Here is a 19,094-nt window from a genome sequence, read left to right as displayed (position 1 = left end):
GTGAAGTATTTCAGTAATTTTAGAACATATAATGCATCGTACGGTCCATTGTTTTTACTGGGATATGGATCAGAGTTAAATACATGTAATGTGTTTCTGTCTTGTTTGTTAGCAGAAGCCTGAAGTCCATGCTTGAAAAATTACATTACTATTTCATGCTTTTCCAAGGCTTGCAATTCTCCACATGTCACAGGCTGTCATGCTAAAATTCTATTTTTTAACTATCCCCCACGCGCAAAAACGCTCCATAAATAGTTATGTCGCTTCATTCGTATTTCCATTGAACAATGGGTTACGATTTGTAACCTCTACCGTCGCTATGCTGTGCATGTGGAAGACATTAGAAAACTCATGTGTTTAGGTTAGGTTACAGTTGAGCATTAGCCATCGGTTAACAATTTACAGCGATCAACCAGTCTAATTTTTTCTTTAATATGCTTATAGGATTTCCAGAGAATATTATGTTAAAAGGCACTGGATTAACTTTAATATTAGTCATCAGGAGTTGCACAAAACACTTCTTTCACAAGTCTTAATACATTTGACAAACGCCTGGGTTCACACTTCTGTTAAAGACAGCATCATCTTCAAATTATCTCCCAGAGCTAATTCACAAAGATTACCTTTTACTTCAGTAAAATAATCAGTTACCCTCGACATTTCTCTTCCTCTCTCTAAAAGACTGCTAAATATAATTCATCCAACAAACATCTGGTGGTTAGCAAGCTGATCATCACTTGTGTATGCAATGAAAGTTCCTTCCGGAAGATCAGGGTGTGGAGAAGTTACTCAGGCAGGTGAGCCCAAATTTTGGGCGATGTACTAAAAATGGAATAGAGAAATGTTACTAAAAAACGTAATAGAGAAATTTTTGTGACAAATTCCTTTATTTCTGCTACAGACTTCGAAGAATTGTACCTTTATTATTATTAGACGGCTTCAGTTACAACTAATGTAGCACATCTTCTGTGTCTGTAGTATTTTATTGGGCAACCTATGGCAATGTTTGCAGCAGAAATCAGAGACAAATTTGTTTTATTTTCGCAAACCAGTACCTTTCACTGTAGTGGAGCGTTTTAGTAATAACATATTAATCCCAGGAGGTAACAAACACTCCGCCGTGAATGGTTCAGTTTAGTCTATCGGATTCTTGGAAGACATGACTCTATCTATCTATCTATCTATCTATCTATCGCTTGCGCCTTGTCCCGCGGTTACGCAGGGTCGGCCATGGTTAACCGGATTTGGCATGTTAATTTTAAGCGGTGGCCGGATGCCCTTCCTGCCGCCACCCGTAACCCCCCCCCCCCCCCCCCCCCCCCCTCCAGGACGGAATTAGTGTACCCCAGCTGTCTGCGGCTAGTTTAAATCGTGAAATAGTGTGAATGTGTTTCAAATGTCTGTGAGTCGTGTAACTGACGCGGGACGTGGGTACTAGCCTGGTATTCACCTATCAGGATGTGGAAAACCGCCTAAAAACCACATCCAGGCTGGCCGGCACACCGGCCGTCGTCGTTAATCCGCTGGGCGGATTCGATCCGGGGCCGGCGCGCCTACCCGAGTCCAGGAAGCAGCACGTTAGCGCTCTTTTTTTCAGTTTATTAGTCATAACATTCCACAGTAGTACATAATTTTCAACTGACATTTAAAAGTAATAAAACAAACTAAAATTAATTACAGTTTCCTTGGCATTTTAGAAAAACTCCAAGTCTAAACCAGATAGTGATGTTCGTCACTTGATCGTATTTGTTTTTCAAAGATCAAATTGTCTCGTTTCTTCATGTTCCGAATCGCATTATCGAAAATGGAGTTCACATGACTGTTCTTCTGAGGACGTTGGCGTAAGTATCATAATAATTATTCATGCGTAGTAGCTTGTGATGCTGGTCGTAAATGTACGTCCAAAAATCTCCTTCGCTCCTTCTTTATTGGACAGCAGGTAAAATACCGCGTGTCCCTTCAACCAGTTGATGGCATTTTTCTTCCAGGTGGTGTATAGCTGTTGTTCCGGGTATAAAAGGCACGCTGGCGTTATCAAATGCGGCTGATTGACAACCATATATTATTCGCATTTCCACAGACAAATTGCTGTTCATCTGTATCAATCAAGTTGCAAGTGGTACACAAAGGGGAATCACCCATGTGAATGGAATGTAGTCTGGAGTTCGTTGTGAAATTTCCTATTCACAAAATAGTACCACAATGACCGCACTTTTGTTGGTAAATACGGGTGGTGTATGTTCCTCCAGATATCATGCCAAGAGTGACCGACGTATCTTTGTTCTATGATGTTCTTGGTCTGAAAGTTCATTAAGTTTTGGTATATTTTCTTAACTTTGACATCTTTCTCGGGTGTTCCCAGTCTAATGTAGCTATATTCTACGAAGAAATGTTTTAGGTGGTAAAGTTCATTTGAGGTGCTCTCGGCTATCCTGGCGGGTTCTTGGAAGACATGACTGCGACGTTATATTCCAGAACGCAGTTATCTTGTCAACTTTGGCTCAGAATCAAACATTTGTGTGTTTATTGTGAGTAAAAATGATTCATGGCTCTCTTGCAGCAGGGATGGGCCTTCTGGGTAAGATAGTGGTGGCGTCGTTGGTGATAGTGGTGGCCTTGTTCTGGGCCAAGCTGAACGAAACGGCGCCGCCGCCTGTGCTCCGTTCAGAGTGGTGGGCGCAGGGACAGCCGCAAGCCGTCGACACCTCCATCCGGCCCTTCAAGATAAACGTCCCAGACCAGGTACGTGTTGCTCTCGTTGCATGCTGCGCTACGTGTTGCTTTAAAATGGTTCTGTCTCGGAATTTGACACGACTATGTAACGCATATGTAGCTTATCAAGTGCTGCAGAAGCGGCGAGCATAAACCCAACATTCCCTCTCCCTCACCATTCCTTTTACCATCAACCTTGTGGATAACAGCGGAAGTTCACTGAAGCTTTTTGCGGATGATGCTGTAGTATATCGAGAGGTTGTAACAATGGAAAATTGTACAGAAATGCAGGAAGATTTGCAACGAATTGACGAATGGTGCAGGGAATGGCAATTGAATCTCAATGTAGACAAGTGTAATGTGCTGCGAATACATAAAAAGATAGATCCCTTATCATTTAGCTACAAAATAGCAGGTCAGCAATTGGAAGCAGTTAATTCCATAAATTATCTGGGAGTACGCATTAGGAGTGATTTAAAATGGAATGATTATATAAAGTTAATCGTCGGTAAAGCAGATGCCAGACTGAGATTCATTGGAAGAATTCTAAGGAAATGCAATCCGAAAACAAAGCAAGTAGGTTACAGTACACTTCCAGAATGAGATTTTCACTCTGCAGCGGAGTGTGCGCTGATATGAAACTTCCTGGCAGATTAAAACTGTGTGCCCGACCGAGACTCGAACTCGGGACCTTTGCATTTCGCGGGCAAGTGCTCCACCAACTGAGCTACCGAAGCACGACTCACGCCCGGTACTCACAGCTTTTACTTCTGCCAGTATCCGTCTCCTACCTTCCATACAGTAAACTTGTTCGCCCACTGCTTGAATATTGCTCACTAGTGTAGGATCCGTACCAGATAGGGTTGATAGAAGAGATAGAAAAGATCCAACGGGGAGCAGCGCGCTACGTTACAGGATCATTTAGTAATGGCGAAAGCGTTACGGAGATGACAGATAAGCTCCAGTGGAAGAATCTGCAGGAGAGACGCTCAGTAGCTCGGTACGGGCTTTCGTTGAAGTTTCGAAAGCATACCTTCACCGAGGAGTCAAGCAGTATATTGCTCCCTCCTACATGTATCTCGCGAAGAGACCATGAGGATAAAATCAGAGAGATTAGAGCCCACACAGAGGCACACCAACAATCTTTCTTTACACGAACAATACGAGACTGGAATAGAAGGGAGAATCGGTAGAGGTACTCAGAGTATCCTCCGCCACACACAGTCAGATGACTTGCGGTGTATGGATGTAGATGTAGACGTAGATGAACCAGTCTGATATTTCTTTGGAAGGAAAGGTACACAAAATAGACTATTACTGGAACAAATTCACTGTGTATGCTTCACTGGTTATACTACTTACGTGTAAATTAAGTTTTGAAATTTAAGGCAGAAAAATCAATTTTATTGGAACGTCTTACTTCTCAGTTAACCACTATTCCCACTTACTGCAGCTACTACTTCCCTTTATTTCGTATAACTATGTTATTTTCAGATACTAGATACAGATTTATACACTATTCATACAGCCTAACGTATAGGGTGTTGCCACATACAACATTAGCAACCACAAATGTGGTACACTGGTCGTAAACAGGGCTGAATAAACTTGATGTTAAAAGAGCTAATCAATCACTCAATGAGCTGTACATAATTTGCTATTAGTTCGTATACTTTTCTTTCAACTTAGGAGTAAATTTTGATACATGGCCAAGAACAGAAAATGAATGACAAGTCTAGGAGTGTAAATACTGCACAAGTTTGAACTCATAAAAAAAAAGAAAAACAGGAATGCAAACAATATTTATGTACAGAATAGTAACCAATATAATCTGGGTCTGATGAGAGGCGTGCTAGGGTAGTCCTTGAAGATGTGATGACCACTGAATCCGGATGGCTTAGTAGACGCCGGCACGGTAACTCAACGTGTTCGGTGAGAGACCTGGCTGGTCTCTGTAATAAAAAACTGAGTGAAGGAATCAACAACGAACTTAAACGAATGTCATGTGACGTCCGCTACGACCAAATACAACGAACAATGATGAATGTGAAACTTCGTGGCAGATTAAAACTGTGTGCCGGACCGAGGCTCGAACTCGGGACCTTTGCCTTTCGCGGGCAAGTGCTCTACCAACGGAGCTACCCAAGCACGATACACGCCTCGTCCTCACAGCTTTACTTCTGCCAGTATCTCGTCTCCTACCTTCCAAACTTTACAGAAGATCTCCTGCGAACCTAGCAGAACTAGCACTCCTAAATCTGAGAGAGACGGGGCGTGAGTCGTGCTTGGGTAGCTCAGTTGGTAGAGCACTTGCTCGCGAAAGGCAAAGGTCCCGAGTTCGAGTCTCGGTCCGGCACACAGTTTTAATCTACTAGGAAGTTTCATATCAGCGCACACTCCGCTGCAGAGTGAAAATCTCGTTCTGGAATGATGAATGTAATGGAAAAAAATGGTTAGAGCATCTGCCTAGTAAGCAAGAGACCCAGGTTCAAATCCTGGTCTGGCATAAAATTTTAACTATTCCTACAGATTTTAATCAATGCCCACTCAGCGCCAAAGTCTGTAATTCCTATGTGTCTTAATTCATAATGGCAACTGGATCAAAAATTGTCCTTTCAGACAGGTCCGAAAAATAGACGATATCTACCCCTCTCATACCTGTGGTTATAATTTTTCAGGTCCTGAAAGACTTGGACGATAGGCTGAAGTCGTACACAACATTAACACCGCCACTGGAAGGTATTGGGTTCCAGTATGGTTTCAACTCAAAGTACCTGAACGAGGTTGTTCAGTTCTGGCGAACGAAGTACAACTGGCGCGAGCGCGAGAAGTTCCTGAACAAGTTCCCACAGTTCAAGACGACGGTGGACGGGCTGGAGCTGCACTTCCTGCGCGTCAAGCCGACGAGCGTGCCACAGGGTGTGGAGGTGGTGCCGCTGCTGCTGCTGCACGGCTGGCCGGGCTCTGTGCGGGAGTTCTACTCCGTCATCCCGCTGCTCACCACGCCGCGAGAGGGGCAGGACTTCGTGTTCGAGGTGGTGGCGCCCTCGCTGCCGGGATACGGCTTCTCGCAGGGTGCGGCAAAGCCGGGTCTCGGTCCGGCGCAGGTGGCAGTCGTCATGAGAGACCTCATGGAGCGCCTGGGGTTCAAGAAGTACTATGTACAGGGTGGTGACTGGGGAGCCATAATCGGGTCTCACATGGCCACTCTCTTCCCTGACAGGTAAGTACAGTGAAAGTCAGAAGTAGTGTCCTTTTACCCTTCGCGTGTTCAGTCCTCTGCATACCGCCATTAATTTAGTAATCCATTGTACTCAAATGACCTGCTCTGGCCGTATAAAGTAACTTGAGCTTGCAGCACATTCTGCGGTTATCAAGCCGGAAATTACTGTAAGATGTTGACGAGGACGTGATCTGGAACCTCGCCAGACAAGATATTGGTTACTCTCTTATGAGCACACCGGTCGTTGTGGAGCGTCGTAAATGGTGTAGCTGGTGATCATGTGACCCACTAACACTGTATGTACGGGAGTGAAGTAGTCCCCATGTGCCAGCCGGTTGTATGCAATCAGCAGTCACATGGCTCCATGTGGGGGATGACAGGAAGGTGGTGTCCTTTTCGAGCGTGTCTGTGACTCACTGTGAATGGAGTTGTCGGATTTGTGTGTTGGCATAGACTGTCCAACATGTCAACAATGAATTGGTACCACCCACATTCGTGCAAGGCAGTATAAGGAAATAGCTAAGAACCAACAGCAACTGGGAGACGAGTGTCTCGTCGATAACACCTTTTCCAATCTTGACAGTAACTGCTGCTGTCAGTGAGTCAGTCATCCGTCTCAACCAGTTTCCGAACGAATATTTCAAAGGGAACTGCGTCCGGTCGATATTAGGAGTCAATAGGGCGTTCAACACAGAGTGAGTGTAAGATAGAGTTCAGGCTAGAGGTAATTCTGTCTTTACTAGCGGTGGTTTTGGTATCGTGACTTGGGCACACTCATTCTGGTTACTCTGAACAAGAGCATACGTGTTTACTTCATTATCCTCGGTGACCCAAGTGTATGGGGTGAAGGAAGCAAGGCAACTTTCTTGTTTAAAAATTCAGTTAAAATGTATGCATATATATATTTAATTCTTTTCACAGCATAAAGTACAACATTAAAATTGTAAGTTTACGCAGTTTTAAAGATGGCACGCAGATCGCGTTCATTTTCTCAATACATTGCGTTTGTCGAACTCGAAAGTTTCGTTCAACTCATGCCAGCATATCGACAGGTATGTTGGCGAATTTTGTTCTTCAGGTGAACCAGGATCCTAGGTCGATCAACGTAAACAAGCGATTTTTATATAGTCCCATAAAGATAGTCTCAGGGGGTTAAATTAGGCGTTCATCCTGGTCTGTGCAGATGTCCCCTCAAGGAGATACGGGGTCCTGGGAAGTGTTGCCGCAAAACAGTCATTGGCACATGCATTGTGTGTGCCGTCACTCGTACTGTTGGAACCATACATACTCTACATCCATCACGTTGAATCTTGCCAGGAAAAACTCGTGAATCATACGGAAATAGCCAGAAACCTCTGAAACTGCCCGTCGGTTTTCTTCGAAAACCCTTGGACAGATTATTCCAACGCGCGACAGAGCCCAACAAATAGTCCCACATTGTGACAGTAGGGGACGCTGATGTTCTTTGGGTGTATCATGCCTCCAGTAGCGCATGTTCTGCTTGTTTACAGATTCCGAAAGTTGGAAGTGAGTTTCTTCGCGGAGGAAAAAAATGTGCGTCAAGAGGCATGCCAAGAAGCATCTCGCATTCACAAAGTCCCTTTATCTCCTATTGTTTACCCGCATGTTGATAGATGGCAGCATAGTATTAATGTGGGATCACGGTAGAGGACAACTTTGAGGCATCCAGAGTGAAATTTTCACTCTCAGCGCTCAATCACGATTAGTGGAAAATCATGGCGCGATTACAACTCAAGGTCTCCTCAAACCGATATGAAAGGGACAACGCCTAATAAGTCATGCGGACAGTGAAAATGACTTCATTCCTAATGCGCTTGTCATGTGAAATCAAATCAAGCAACGGGATATTATAACCACGTGAACCAACATGAATATAAAATGTTTTCTATAGAAAAGGTGATTCTCAATTTAAAACCTAACTTTGTACTAATTTTTGACAATATTCTGTATCGCAACGTTAAAATAACCAACGCTCCAACATCTAAGTCTACTACAGACAATATCAGAAAGCTGCTAATAAAGAAACGTATCCCATTCTCGGGTGACAAGCTGAAACCTGTGCTATATGAGCTTGTTCGAAGAACGAAGCGAAGGACACTCTAGTATTCCGTCGATAAGATTCTGCAAACTGCTGGTCACGTTGCTCTACACCTTCTTCCTTGGTACCTGGACTTAAATCCAATGGAGGATATATAGTCTGTTGCGAAAGGTTGGGTAGCTTTTAGGAACGTTCTGTAGAACGTAACATTTCCGAAACATTTACATAAGGAAAATTTAGTTCAATGACTAAGATTGTATTCCGTTGTGCGAACACGTTTAAAAAATTGAATTAGAAAACATGCAGCAAGAAATACCTTTCGACAATGAAATAGATAAAATAATAATACACTACTGGCCATTAAAATTGCTACACCAAGAAGAAATGCAGATGATAAACGGGTATTCATTGGACAAATATATTATACTAGCACTGACATGTGAATACATTTTCATGCAATTTGGGTGCATAGATCCTGAGAAATCAGCACCCAGAACAACCACCTCTGGCCGTAATAACGGCCTTGATACGCCTGGGCATTGAGTCAAACAGGGCTTGGATGGCGTGTACAGGTACAGCTGCGTATGCAGCTTCAACACGATACTACAGTTCATCAAGAGTAGTGACTGGGGTATTGTGACGAGCCAGTTGCTGGGCCACCATTGAACGGTCGTTTTCAGTTAGTGAGAGATCTGGAGAATGTGCTGGCCAGGGCAGCAGTCGAAAATTTTCTGTATCCAGAAAGGCCCGACAGGACCTGCAACATGCGGTCGTGCATAATCCTGCTGAAATGTACGGTTTCGCAGGGATCGAATGAAGGGTAGAGCCACGGGTCGTAACACGTCTGAAATGTAACGTCCACTGTTCAAAGTGCCGTCAGTGCGAACAAGAGGTGACCGAGAAGTGTAACCAATGGCACCCCATAACATCACGCCGGGTGATACGCCACTATGGCGATAACGAATACACGGTTCCAATGTGCGTTCACCGCGATGTCGCCAAACACGGATGCGACCATCATGATGCTGCAAACAGAACCTGGACTCATCCGAAAAAATGAAGTTTTGCCATTCGTGCACCCAGGTTCGTCGTTGAGTACACCTTCGCTGGCGCTCCTGTCTGTGATGCTGCGTCAAGGGTAACCGCAGCCATGGTCTCCAAGCTGATAGTCCATGCTGCTGCAAACGTCTTCGAACTGTTAGTGCAGATGCTTGTCTCGCAAACGTCCCTATCAACTGACTCAGGGATCGAGACGCGGCTGCACGGTACGTTACAGGCATGCGTATAAGACGCCTGTCATCTCGACTGCTAGTGATACGAGGCCGTTGGGATCCAGCACGGCGTTCCGTATTAACCTCGTGAACCCACCGATTCCATATTCTGCTAACAGTCATTGGATCTCGACCAACGCGGGCAGCAATGTCGCGATACAATAAACCGCAATTGCAATAGGCTACAATCCGACCTTTATCAAAGTCGGATACGTGATGGTACGCATTTCTCCTCCTTACACGAGGCATCACAACAACGTTTCACCAGGCATAGCCGGGCAACTGGTGTTTGTATATGAGAAATCGGTTGGAAAACTTCTTCATATCGGCACGTTGTAGGTGTCGCCACCTGTGCCAATCTTTTGTGAATGCTCTGAAAAGACAGCATCATCTTCCTGTCGGATAAATTTCGCGTCTGTAGCACGTCATCTTCGTGGTGTAGCAATTTTAATGGCCAATAGTGTACACAATGAAGAGTCTCTATAACGATTCGGCGCCCACTGAAGGAGCAGAAACTGTTCGAAAATTTGCGTTTGTTCAGCAATAAATTTTTGAAACATTATTTGGTCTCGCATAGCATACATACATCATCTGGAGCTTACCTGGCACGTAGCCACAGTGCGTATGATGAGCCCTCTAACAAGGCTTAATGGTATAGCATTTAAAATTCACGGCCTATTTACTTTAAAATGGAGAACTAATAGTCAGTACATTGTAAAATTTATCGGGCTGTCTCTGTTGACTTATCTTGATCTGAACAGGCCGTATGCTATGATACCTTAATGTCGAGACCTGCTCGAGACATCCCTTGTTTCCAGTTTCCCTTATTTCCTGAATCTTCACTTTCAAATGTGAGAAAGTTAAACTTGTTGTAGAATGGTTCTTTCTGGTTTTTTTTTAATGGTTTCATCGTTTTGTTTTGCTTCAGACTGTTGGGCTACCATTCCAACATGTGCTTCTCCAACTCTCCGATGTCCATTTTTAAGAACTTCATTGGCAGTTTTTGGCCCACGCTGTTCGTGGAGCAGCGCTATGCGGACAAAGCGTTTCCGTACTGGGAAAAGTTTTTTGGTGTAATTCTTGAGGAAATGGGATACTTCCACATTCAAGCTACGAAACCAGATACCGTAGGTAAGTGAAAAACAATGCTGGTCTTATTGCAAAATACTGGATGCTACTTTAATGGATCTAGCTGCGAATGGCAACTCTTGGTTCAAATGGCTCTGAGCACTATGGGACTCAACTGCTGTGGTCATTAGTCCCCTAGAACTTAGAACTACTTAAACCTAACTAACCTAAGGACATCACACACATCCATGCCCGAGGCAGGATTCGAACCTGCGACCGTAGCAGTCGCACGGGTCCGGACTGCGCGCCTAGAACCGCGAGACTACCGCGGCCGGCAATGGCAACTCTAGCAGAGTCCTAGCCACATTTATTCTTTCTCGATTTTCTTCTGGCATATAATTTTGATATAGGCTGCACGGATTACTGTAATAATAGTTCACTGGATACCAGCGCTTGCAGGTAGGCTTTGCAATATGTGTTCTGCAGATGCCGTGTAAGCCGGCCGGAGTGGCTGAGCAGTTCTAGGCGCTACAGTCTGGAACCGCACGACCGCTACGGACGCAGGTTCGAATCCTGCCTCGGGCATGGATGTGTGTGATGTCCTTAGGTTAGTTAGGTTTAAGTAATTCTAAGTTTAGGGGACTGATGACCTCAGCAGATGAGTCCCACAGTGCTCCGAGCCATTTTTAGATGCAGTGTAATGTAGTTTGTGTTTGATTAACAGAAGCAATGTTAGTAAAAGTAAATTACTTGTAATTTAGACTGAAAGTGTCACATTATATGTCTTACTTTCCTTTGCTTACACTGCCTACGGTTTTCGTACCACTAATAGTATATTAAGCATTTATTTTGAATGACTGCAAGAACTGAAGCTGTGTGACAGTATTTAAAGATACGGAGCCTGAGTTCGAGGTCTTCATCTTTTCCTTTGACGTTATCAGTAATCCACATTATTTTATTGTTTATGATGTGAATGTTACAATTTGTATCGTGTTGAAAATCCGCAATTTCCTTCCTCTATATAGGAAACAAATGCATAGTTGTGGCAAAAATTTCTTTTGCCTTCTTTCTTCAGAAGTACTTCATTACATTATTGAAAATTTGGCGCCCATTTTTATTTACTGAAAAAATGTTGAGTAATTTTACAGTAAAAAAGCACAGTTATGATAACATGACACAGCACTACCGGATTCATGACAAGGAAGCAGAGACAAGTTTTAAAACGTATACACGAGATACTCCTCTCTGGAATTTTCCACAGTAAACAGCACAAGCAGCCACTACTTTCCGCCTTTGATACCTATCTAATTATTACGCAAACTTGCTGAAGTTGTAACTTCAACGCATTTCACAGATTGTTTGAGAGAAACAGTTTGACTCAGTTCAAACTAACTTTGTCACAGATTTTCGTTACGCATGTGTTATACGGGGCGAACCAGAACTCACCCGACAAACTTTTAGAGGTTGTTCAGGGATACATTTTCATGGTGCCAGTGACCCACTGTCTACGGCTTCTCGTTACAGAGTAATATTGTAATTATGATTTATTCGGTTCGTTACCGCAACCACCCTTGTTTATGTGAAAATACTTTCACAACAGAAAGGAAGGCTGTAATAAACAGTAATCGAAACGTAAAACACACAATGAAGTGAAGTAATGCAACACCCCTCAATCGAAACACGTGCATTTTTGTCATGGTGTGTTATGTCTGTGTGTAGCGCACCACATTAAAAAAAAATGCAGATGTTGTTCAAAATCATGGCAGTGTGTACAGTGACCCACCACCGGCTGTCTTACATGCTCAAGAATTCTAGGAGGTAGGCGTTTCCACGGCTGCCATAATTCTACGAACCAGGTCCGTGCCAGTATCGAATGGATTCTGGTAAACTAGGCCCTTCTCATTCCTCCAGAAGAAGTCCATTTGCGTCATGTTCGGAGACCGACCTAGCTATGTAAAAGAACCATCTCGATCAACCCATTGTCGTCTGAACTGTATTTCAGTGTAGTTCCTCATACAGAGTGCAAAGTGTGCCGATGACTCGTAATGTTGGAACCGCACAAGCCGACGAATTCTCAGCGACACATCTTCTATGAACTGTGGAAGGCCCTGTTGAAGGAGCGTTTCGTACACAACTCCGCTCAGTATACCAGGAATCAGGTAAGGTGCAATCACGAAATCGTTGACAGTACCAGTACAAGCACTCACAGAAAACTTCTGTTGGTAAGACCGACACCCCAGTGCGTGTGGATTTTCGTCCTCCCGTACATGGCCATTCCTACTGTTGAACGTGCCCCCTCTTGTAACACTGCTCGTCTGTAAACGCCACGACATCAGGAAAATTGAGGTTATCTGTACGTTGTTGTATGAACCAGTTTTCAAACGCCACTCGAAGCGGGGAGTCCTCTGGCTGTAATGGTTGCACATTCTGTGTATGATTAGAGTGCAATGGTTGTTCATGTAAAACTGTAAAAAAAAACTGATTGACTTGTCTTCAGAGATCGTGCAAAGACCAGATTACTAGTCGCAGGATTGTCACCAATAGCGTGTAATACGTTCTCTTCCATATCGGGTGTTCTGGCATGTCTGACATAGCTAGTGTCTTCCATTCTAATACGGAAGGATTAATTTTCTCTTAGGTGCTAATGAACAGATGCAAAAGTAGTGTGATGTGGTTACCGTCGGTGCGGGAACAGTTGAATGCAGCGCCGTTGTGCTGGTCTTCCATTACAGTCAGTGAACCCATACACGACGTGCATATCGTTAAACTGTTCACCAGTAAATCTGTCGATAGTACTGCTGCGTATCACTATTAAACCACAACTAACACTGTCGGGAAAGGAAACCCTACACAAAACGGAGAAGTACTAAATGCAAACTTGAGGACGACCATGTAAAAAGGACATTACTGTTGTCAACAGCAGGTAGTTTAACGAATGGAAAGATGGTATGCTGCGCATACCGTAGATGGTTCAAATGGCTCTGAGCACTATGGGACTTAACATCTATGGTCATCAGTCCCCTAGAACTTAAAACTACTTAAACCTAACTAACCTAAGGACGTCACACAACACCCAGCCATCACGAGGCAGAGAAAATCCCTGACCCCGCCGGGAATCGAACCCGGGAACCCGGGCGTACCGTAGATATCATCACTGTTGGTCACTATTTTTAGTGCAATACAGAGACAAAGCTAATTGAACGAGACACCAAACGAACTGCAATAACCCTGTAATGAGCCTCCAGAGGCTGTGGTTCCCTTAGGTCAGAATACTCAAAGTATATCTCTGAACAACCTCTAAAAGATTTTCGATGGAGTTGTGGTTCACTGTGTGTAATTGAAATTCACCGAATTATTTTAGCCAGTCCCATTTGTAAGGACCTAAACCGTCGCTTTTCGGCTCTAAGCACGAGGTTTTTACCAAAATTTCTTGGATTTTAAAACTCCTTTCACATTAATAAAAACACAAAGAAGTCAATACAAAATAATAAAACATTTACGTTAAAATACGTTTTTTGTCAGATTTGCAATCGCTGCTTATTTCCGCTGCAGTAATCGTTCATCAGGTTTCAACTGACATCTTGTAATTTACTTTTAGGGTGATTATAATTACAGTTAAACTTTCAGACCGCTGTAGAAATAACATTGGTCGGAATAACGTCAAATTACAACGGATTATAATCAAAGAAGGGGGAAAACGTACGGCAGAATAAAAATAAGTAGTTACAAAATGTAGCAATAGATGGCGCTGTAAGCATCACAATTTAATAGTGGTAGACGACAAATGACAAATGAATCGTACGACAACGCGTACCGTGTTCGTTTGACGTTAAACGAACTGTACTACTCAGTGTGCATTAGTGTGCAGCTGTGATACTGTTAGTTACTTAAGCCCACCCACCACGGCAAGATCGTATCACATCGGATGGGAAAGATCGGTTTTTAATTGTCCTGAGGTCAAAAATCACATAAAAAGCATTAATCTAAATCAAATCGCATTATCAATTTCCGTCTGACTGGCGAAAAACATGTTCAGTATGCTGTCAACGGTTTTCTGGAACAAGTTGAAATCGAGAAACAGCATGTTCCACAACTGATCGAAGTGTTTACGGGGTCACATTCAGAATGTGTTGCGCAGTCCATGCCTTCAATGCAAATAAGTTTACAATTGGAACACTGAACACCTCATCTTTGAGATAACCCCAAAACCAGAAGTCACACGGATTAAGATCCGGTGATCGGGATGGCCAGGCTGTAGGAAAATGGCGGCTGCTAATTCTAGCATTTCCGAAATGGCGCTTCGACAACTGCTTATTTGGATTTGCAATGTGCGAAGGTGCGCCATCTTGCATAAAAATGATCCCATCCACACATGCACGCTGTTGGAGAGCTGGAATGACGCGGTTGCGCAATAGACACTCATAGCGCTTACCAGTGACGGTACATGTAACAGGATCGGAAGCACCTGCCTCTTCGAAACAATATGGCCCGATGATAAATGATGCCATAAACCCGCACCACACAGTGACTGTTTCAGGATGAAGTGGTACTTGTTGATTTGCGTGTGGATTTTCCGTTGCCCATATTCGACAGTTCTTTGTATTGACTTATTCTGTTAGATGAAGTGGGCTTCGTCTGTCCACAAAATATTCCACGGCCAGTCATTGTCCTCTTAAATGCGAGCAAGAAATTCTAAAGTTAAGGTCTCTGTTGCTGGCAGGTCAACAGAAAGAAACTCGTGCACTTGGCTAATTTTGAATGGATAGCAAAGAAGGAAGTTTCGTAGGATTGTACGCAGCATGCTCACAGGTATGTCCAAGTGCACTACACATTTGCGCACCACCTCTCCATCTCCTCCAGCACTGCTGTGGCCACTGCTTCCACTGACACCGAATCAATTCGTTTCCTCCCTCCACCAGGTTGCACACCAGAAGAACCTGTCAGTTCGAATTTGCAAATCATTTTCCACAGATCCACGGCAGTCATCGGACCAACGCCTTTTTTCAAACCGTTCAGTGTCCGGAACTTGTGGAGAGCGACATGTGCACAGTCATCATCCTTGTAATACAAGCAGAGCGCGATCCTGCGTTGAGACAGTCACGGCGAACGTCGCAGACGCAAAATGAGGAAGAGCCGTGTACGCGACGTGTTTATACCAACTTCAATGGGTCGTGCGCATGAAAAGTGTTTTCATTTACGTATTCTGACACATACAACGCCATCTATTGATTAATTTTCAGTCTATTTTTTTTTCTTTTACCACACGTTTTCCTCCCTTCTCCGATAATATTCCGTTGCAATTTAACGTCATTCTGGCCAGCGGTGTTATTTCTATAGCGTTTTGTAAATGTAATTATATACACCAGCTGACAAACACTTCATTCCCTGGTATTCACTTTGCCAATTTTCTGTTAGAAACAGATGCAAAAAATGTTTGTGATGTAATATCGAAAACATTGCAGTTCCGTGTATTCGTGAAAAAAACCTCTGTATTATGAAACAGTAGTACAAAGAGATATGCATAATTTACAAATGTATGAGTACAGCTGCTTCGCGTGTCTACAATGCGGTTTTGTAAACGTCCCTGTGGGAATGTCTCTTCATAGCTATATAGACTGTTATAATTTTCGCCAACACCCGACTGCGTTTCGCTGTTGAAAGTTGTCAAAAGCGGTTCCAAGTGTCAGATTTCCTTAAGCTGACTCGACTGTAGGAGTGTCTTAGAAATAAGGGACGAATAGAGTAAAATTTCATGCTTGACGAGGCAGTTTTCACACATCTCATTGTTTGCCGTTATATCTCCTGATGTATATGAAACGTAATTACTTCTTATTCCGACACCGATTATTGCCTGACAGTAAGGGTTATGTGTAACAGGTTTTTTGTTTGTTTGAAATCGGTCAAGTGGTTTAGGATATATATCTTCCGTGCAATTCATATAAGTTTCCTGAAAATATTCACCATCTTAAACGAAACCTAATTTAAGGATGTGACTAACACATATTTCACAACAATTTCATGTGAATGTTTAAAAATTCAAATAAATACCACTTCAGCGAAGTTTCTCCAACTATATGGTAAACGTGTGGAGTTCTGTAACATAATATATTACCGCTCATAAATGATTTCACACTGCACCGATACGAAATTTCCGGGTCAGAAAAGATCGAATTAAGTTTAATTTTATTGATTATTTTTATTTGTGGTCGGAAATAACTTCGTTGTCTATTTGTGACGTGCTAGAAAGTACCCCTTACGAAGACAAACCAGTGGGTCTTCAGCTGATTTTCTTTCACAAACAGATATTTTGCTAAAATACTTTAATCTAAATTGGGACACACCTCCAATGTTGAAGAATTAGCAACATTAGCACTCTAGTTAAAACAAGGAGTGTTGTGAGTTGTGAATGGTGTGGAGACACACAGTGACTCATCCTCTCGAACCAGTTTTCCTAGAAGTAACTAAATGAGCCAGTAAGATTTCTCGGCGCCACACATCTACAATGAATTTATTGGCGCCTTTGTGTCTGCAGAGTGCAGCCAGTTAGTAAAATTAATAACGCGAATAAAAGAGGTTGATTAAAATATGAATATGTAGTTATATACACTACTGGCCATTAAAATTGCTACACGACGAAGATGACATGCTACAGACGCGAAATTTAACCGACAGGAAGAAGATGCTGTGATATGCAAATGAGTAACTTTTCAGAGCATTCACACAAAGTTGGCGCCGGTGGCGAAACCTACAACGTGCTGACATGAGGAAAGTTTCCAATCGATTTCTCATGCACAAACAGCAGTTGACTGGCGTTGCCTGATGAAACGTTGTTGTGATGCCTCGTCTAACGAGGAGAAATGCGTACCATCACGTTTCCGACCTTGACAAAGGTCGGATTGTAGCCTATCGCTATTACGGTTTATCGTATCGCGACATTGCTGCTCGCGTTGGTCGAGATCCAATGACTGTTAGCAGAATATGGAATCGGTGGGTTCAGGAGGGTAATACGGAACGCCGTGCTGGTTCCCAACGGCCTCGTATCTCTAGCAGTCGAGATGACTGGCATCTTATACGCATGGCTGGAACGGATCGTGCAGCCACGTACCGATCCGTGAGTCAACAGATGGGGACTTTACCAGACAACAACTATCTGCACGAACAGTTCGACGACGTTTGCAGCAGCATGAACTATCAGCTCGGAGATCATGGCTGCGGTTACCCTTAACGCTGCATCACAGACAGGAGCGACAGCGAAGGTGTACTCAACGACGAACCTGGGTGCACGAATGGCAAAACGTCATTTTTTTTCCGGATGAATCCAGATTCTGTTCACAGCATCATGATGGTCGCATCCGTGTTTGGTGACATCGCGGTGAACGCACATTGGAAGCGTGTATCCGTCATCGCCGTACTGACGTATCACCTGGCGTGATGTTATGGGGTGCCATTGGTTACACTTCTCGGTCACCTCTTGTTCGCACTGACGGCACTTTGAATAGTGGACGTTACATTTCATATGTATTACGACCCGTGGTTCTATCCTTCATTCGATCCCTGCGAAACCGTACATTTCAGCAGGATAATGCACGACCGCATGTTGCAGGTCGTGTACGGGCCTTTCTGGATACAGAAAATGTTCGACTGCTGCCCTGGCCAGCACATTCTCCAGATCTCTCACCAACGGAAAACGTCTGGTCAGTGGTGGCCGAGCAACTGGCTCGTCACTACTCTTGATGAACTGTGGTATGGTGTTGAAGTTGCATGGGCAGCTCTACCTGTACACGCCATCCAAGCTCTGTTTGACTGAATGCCCGGGCGTATCAAGACTGTTATCACGGCAGGAAGTGGTTGTTCTGGATACTGATTTCTCAGGATCTATGCACCCAAATTGCGTGAAAATGTAATCACATGTCAGTTCTAGGATAATATATTTATCCAATGAATACCCGTTTATCATCTGCATTTCTTCTTGGTCAAGCAATTTTAATGGCCAGTAGTGTAGAAACTCCATACATACTGTAGACATGAGACTTACTGGATCGTGTCATTATTGTATTGTACGCAGGTTGGTTTCGTCGTGAGTGTCATAGTTACCAATATCATTAGAGTTGTCTGGCCTAAGGCAACCAACCTGAATTCCATATCAACGGCACTTTCACATCACTTCATGCAGCTACCTTTGTGGCGCTATGGTGTGCAAAAGGCTCTTACGAAAGCCCTCAGCGTTGATTCTTGTGTGGTCGTAATTAACGAAATAAATTGATGAAGAACTGCTCTGTGTATCCCGGAACTGATGTAAATGTTTTTCAGGAACGGCTCTGCAAACCTCGCCGGTCGGTCTGGCTGCCTACATTCTGGAGAAGTTCTCTACGTGGACTGATGTGTCGTGGAGATCCTTGCCTGATGGTGGACTTACAAAGAAATACTCGCTGACCGACCTGCTGGATAATGTGATGATCTATTGGGTTACTAACTCAATCACTACGTCTGTCAGACTGTACAGTGAGAGCTTCACCAGGGCACAACTCGCTCTGAAGCTGGACGTGTAAGTACTCATACGATTTACTGTAGTTCGTATACGAAACAACCTTCTTCATGATAAGAACTGGTTTCACTTGTTGCCCACGAGTTTTGCGTGTGTGCTAACATCACCAAAAAAGCATATTTCACACCTTACTTGACTTCAGTTGACTGTAGAATAATCAGGTGATGATTCGACGTATAATTTAAAATAAAATAGGGAAACGCAGTAAAGTCTTAG

The 19,094-nt window shown here is 43.5% G+C and overlaps 1 protein-coding gene across 2 annotated transcripts in view; it reads left to right on the top strand.

Annotated features, from left to right (window-relative positions):
• LOC126343748 (juvenile hormone epoxide hydrolase 1-like) overlaps positions 1-19,094 on the top strand; it is a 46,232-nt gene that overhangs the window by 26,309 nt on the left and 829 nt on the right. The window contains exons 2-5 of one of the 2 annotated variants that reach the window (XM_050001965.1): positions 2,561-2,742; positions 5,391-5,935; positions 10,194-10,396; positions 18,644-18,878. In XM_050001965.1, coding sequence (XP_049857922.1) covers positions 2,566-2,742; positions 5,391-5,935; positions 10,194-10,396; positions 18,644-18,878 — 1,160 coding nt within the window. In that variant the 5' untranslated portion in view covers positions 2,561-2,565. The remainder of the gene's footprint in view (positions 1-2,560; positions 2,743-5,390; positions 5,936-10,193; positions 10,397-18,643; positions 18,879-19,094) is intronic. The other variant, XM_050001964.1, reaches the window with a different exon arrangement.

The sequence above is a fragment of the Schistocerca gregaria genome, chromosome 1, assembly GCF_023897955.1.
Source record: "Schistocerca gregaria isolate iqSchGreg1 chromosome 1, iqSchGreg1.2, whole genome shotgun sequence".
Lineage (NCBI taxonomy): Eukaryota > Metazoa > Arthropoda > Insecta > Orthoptera > Acrididae > Schistocerca > Schistocerca gregaria.
This window is presented reverse-complemented; position numbering and strand designations above follow the sequence as displayed.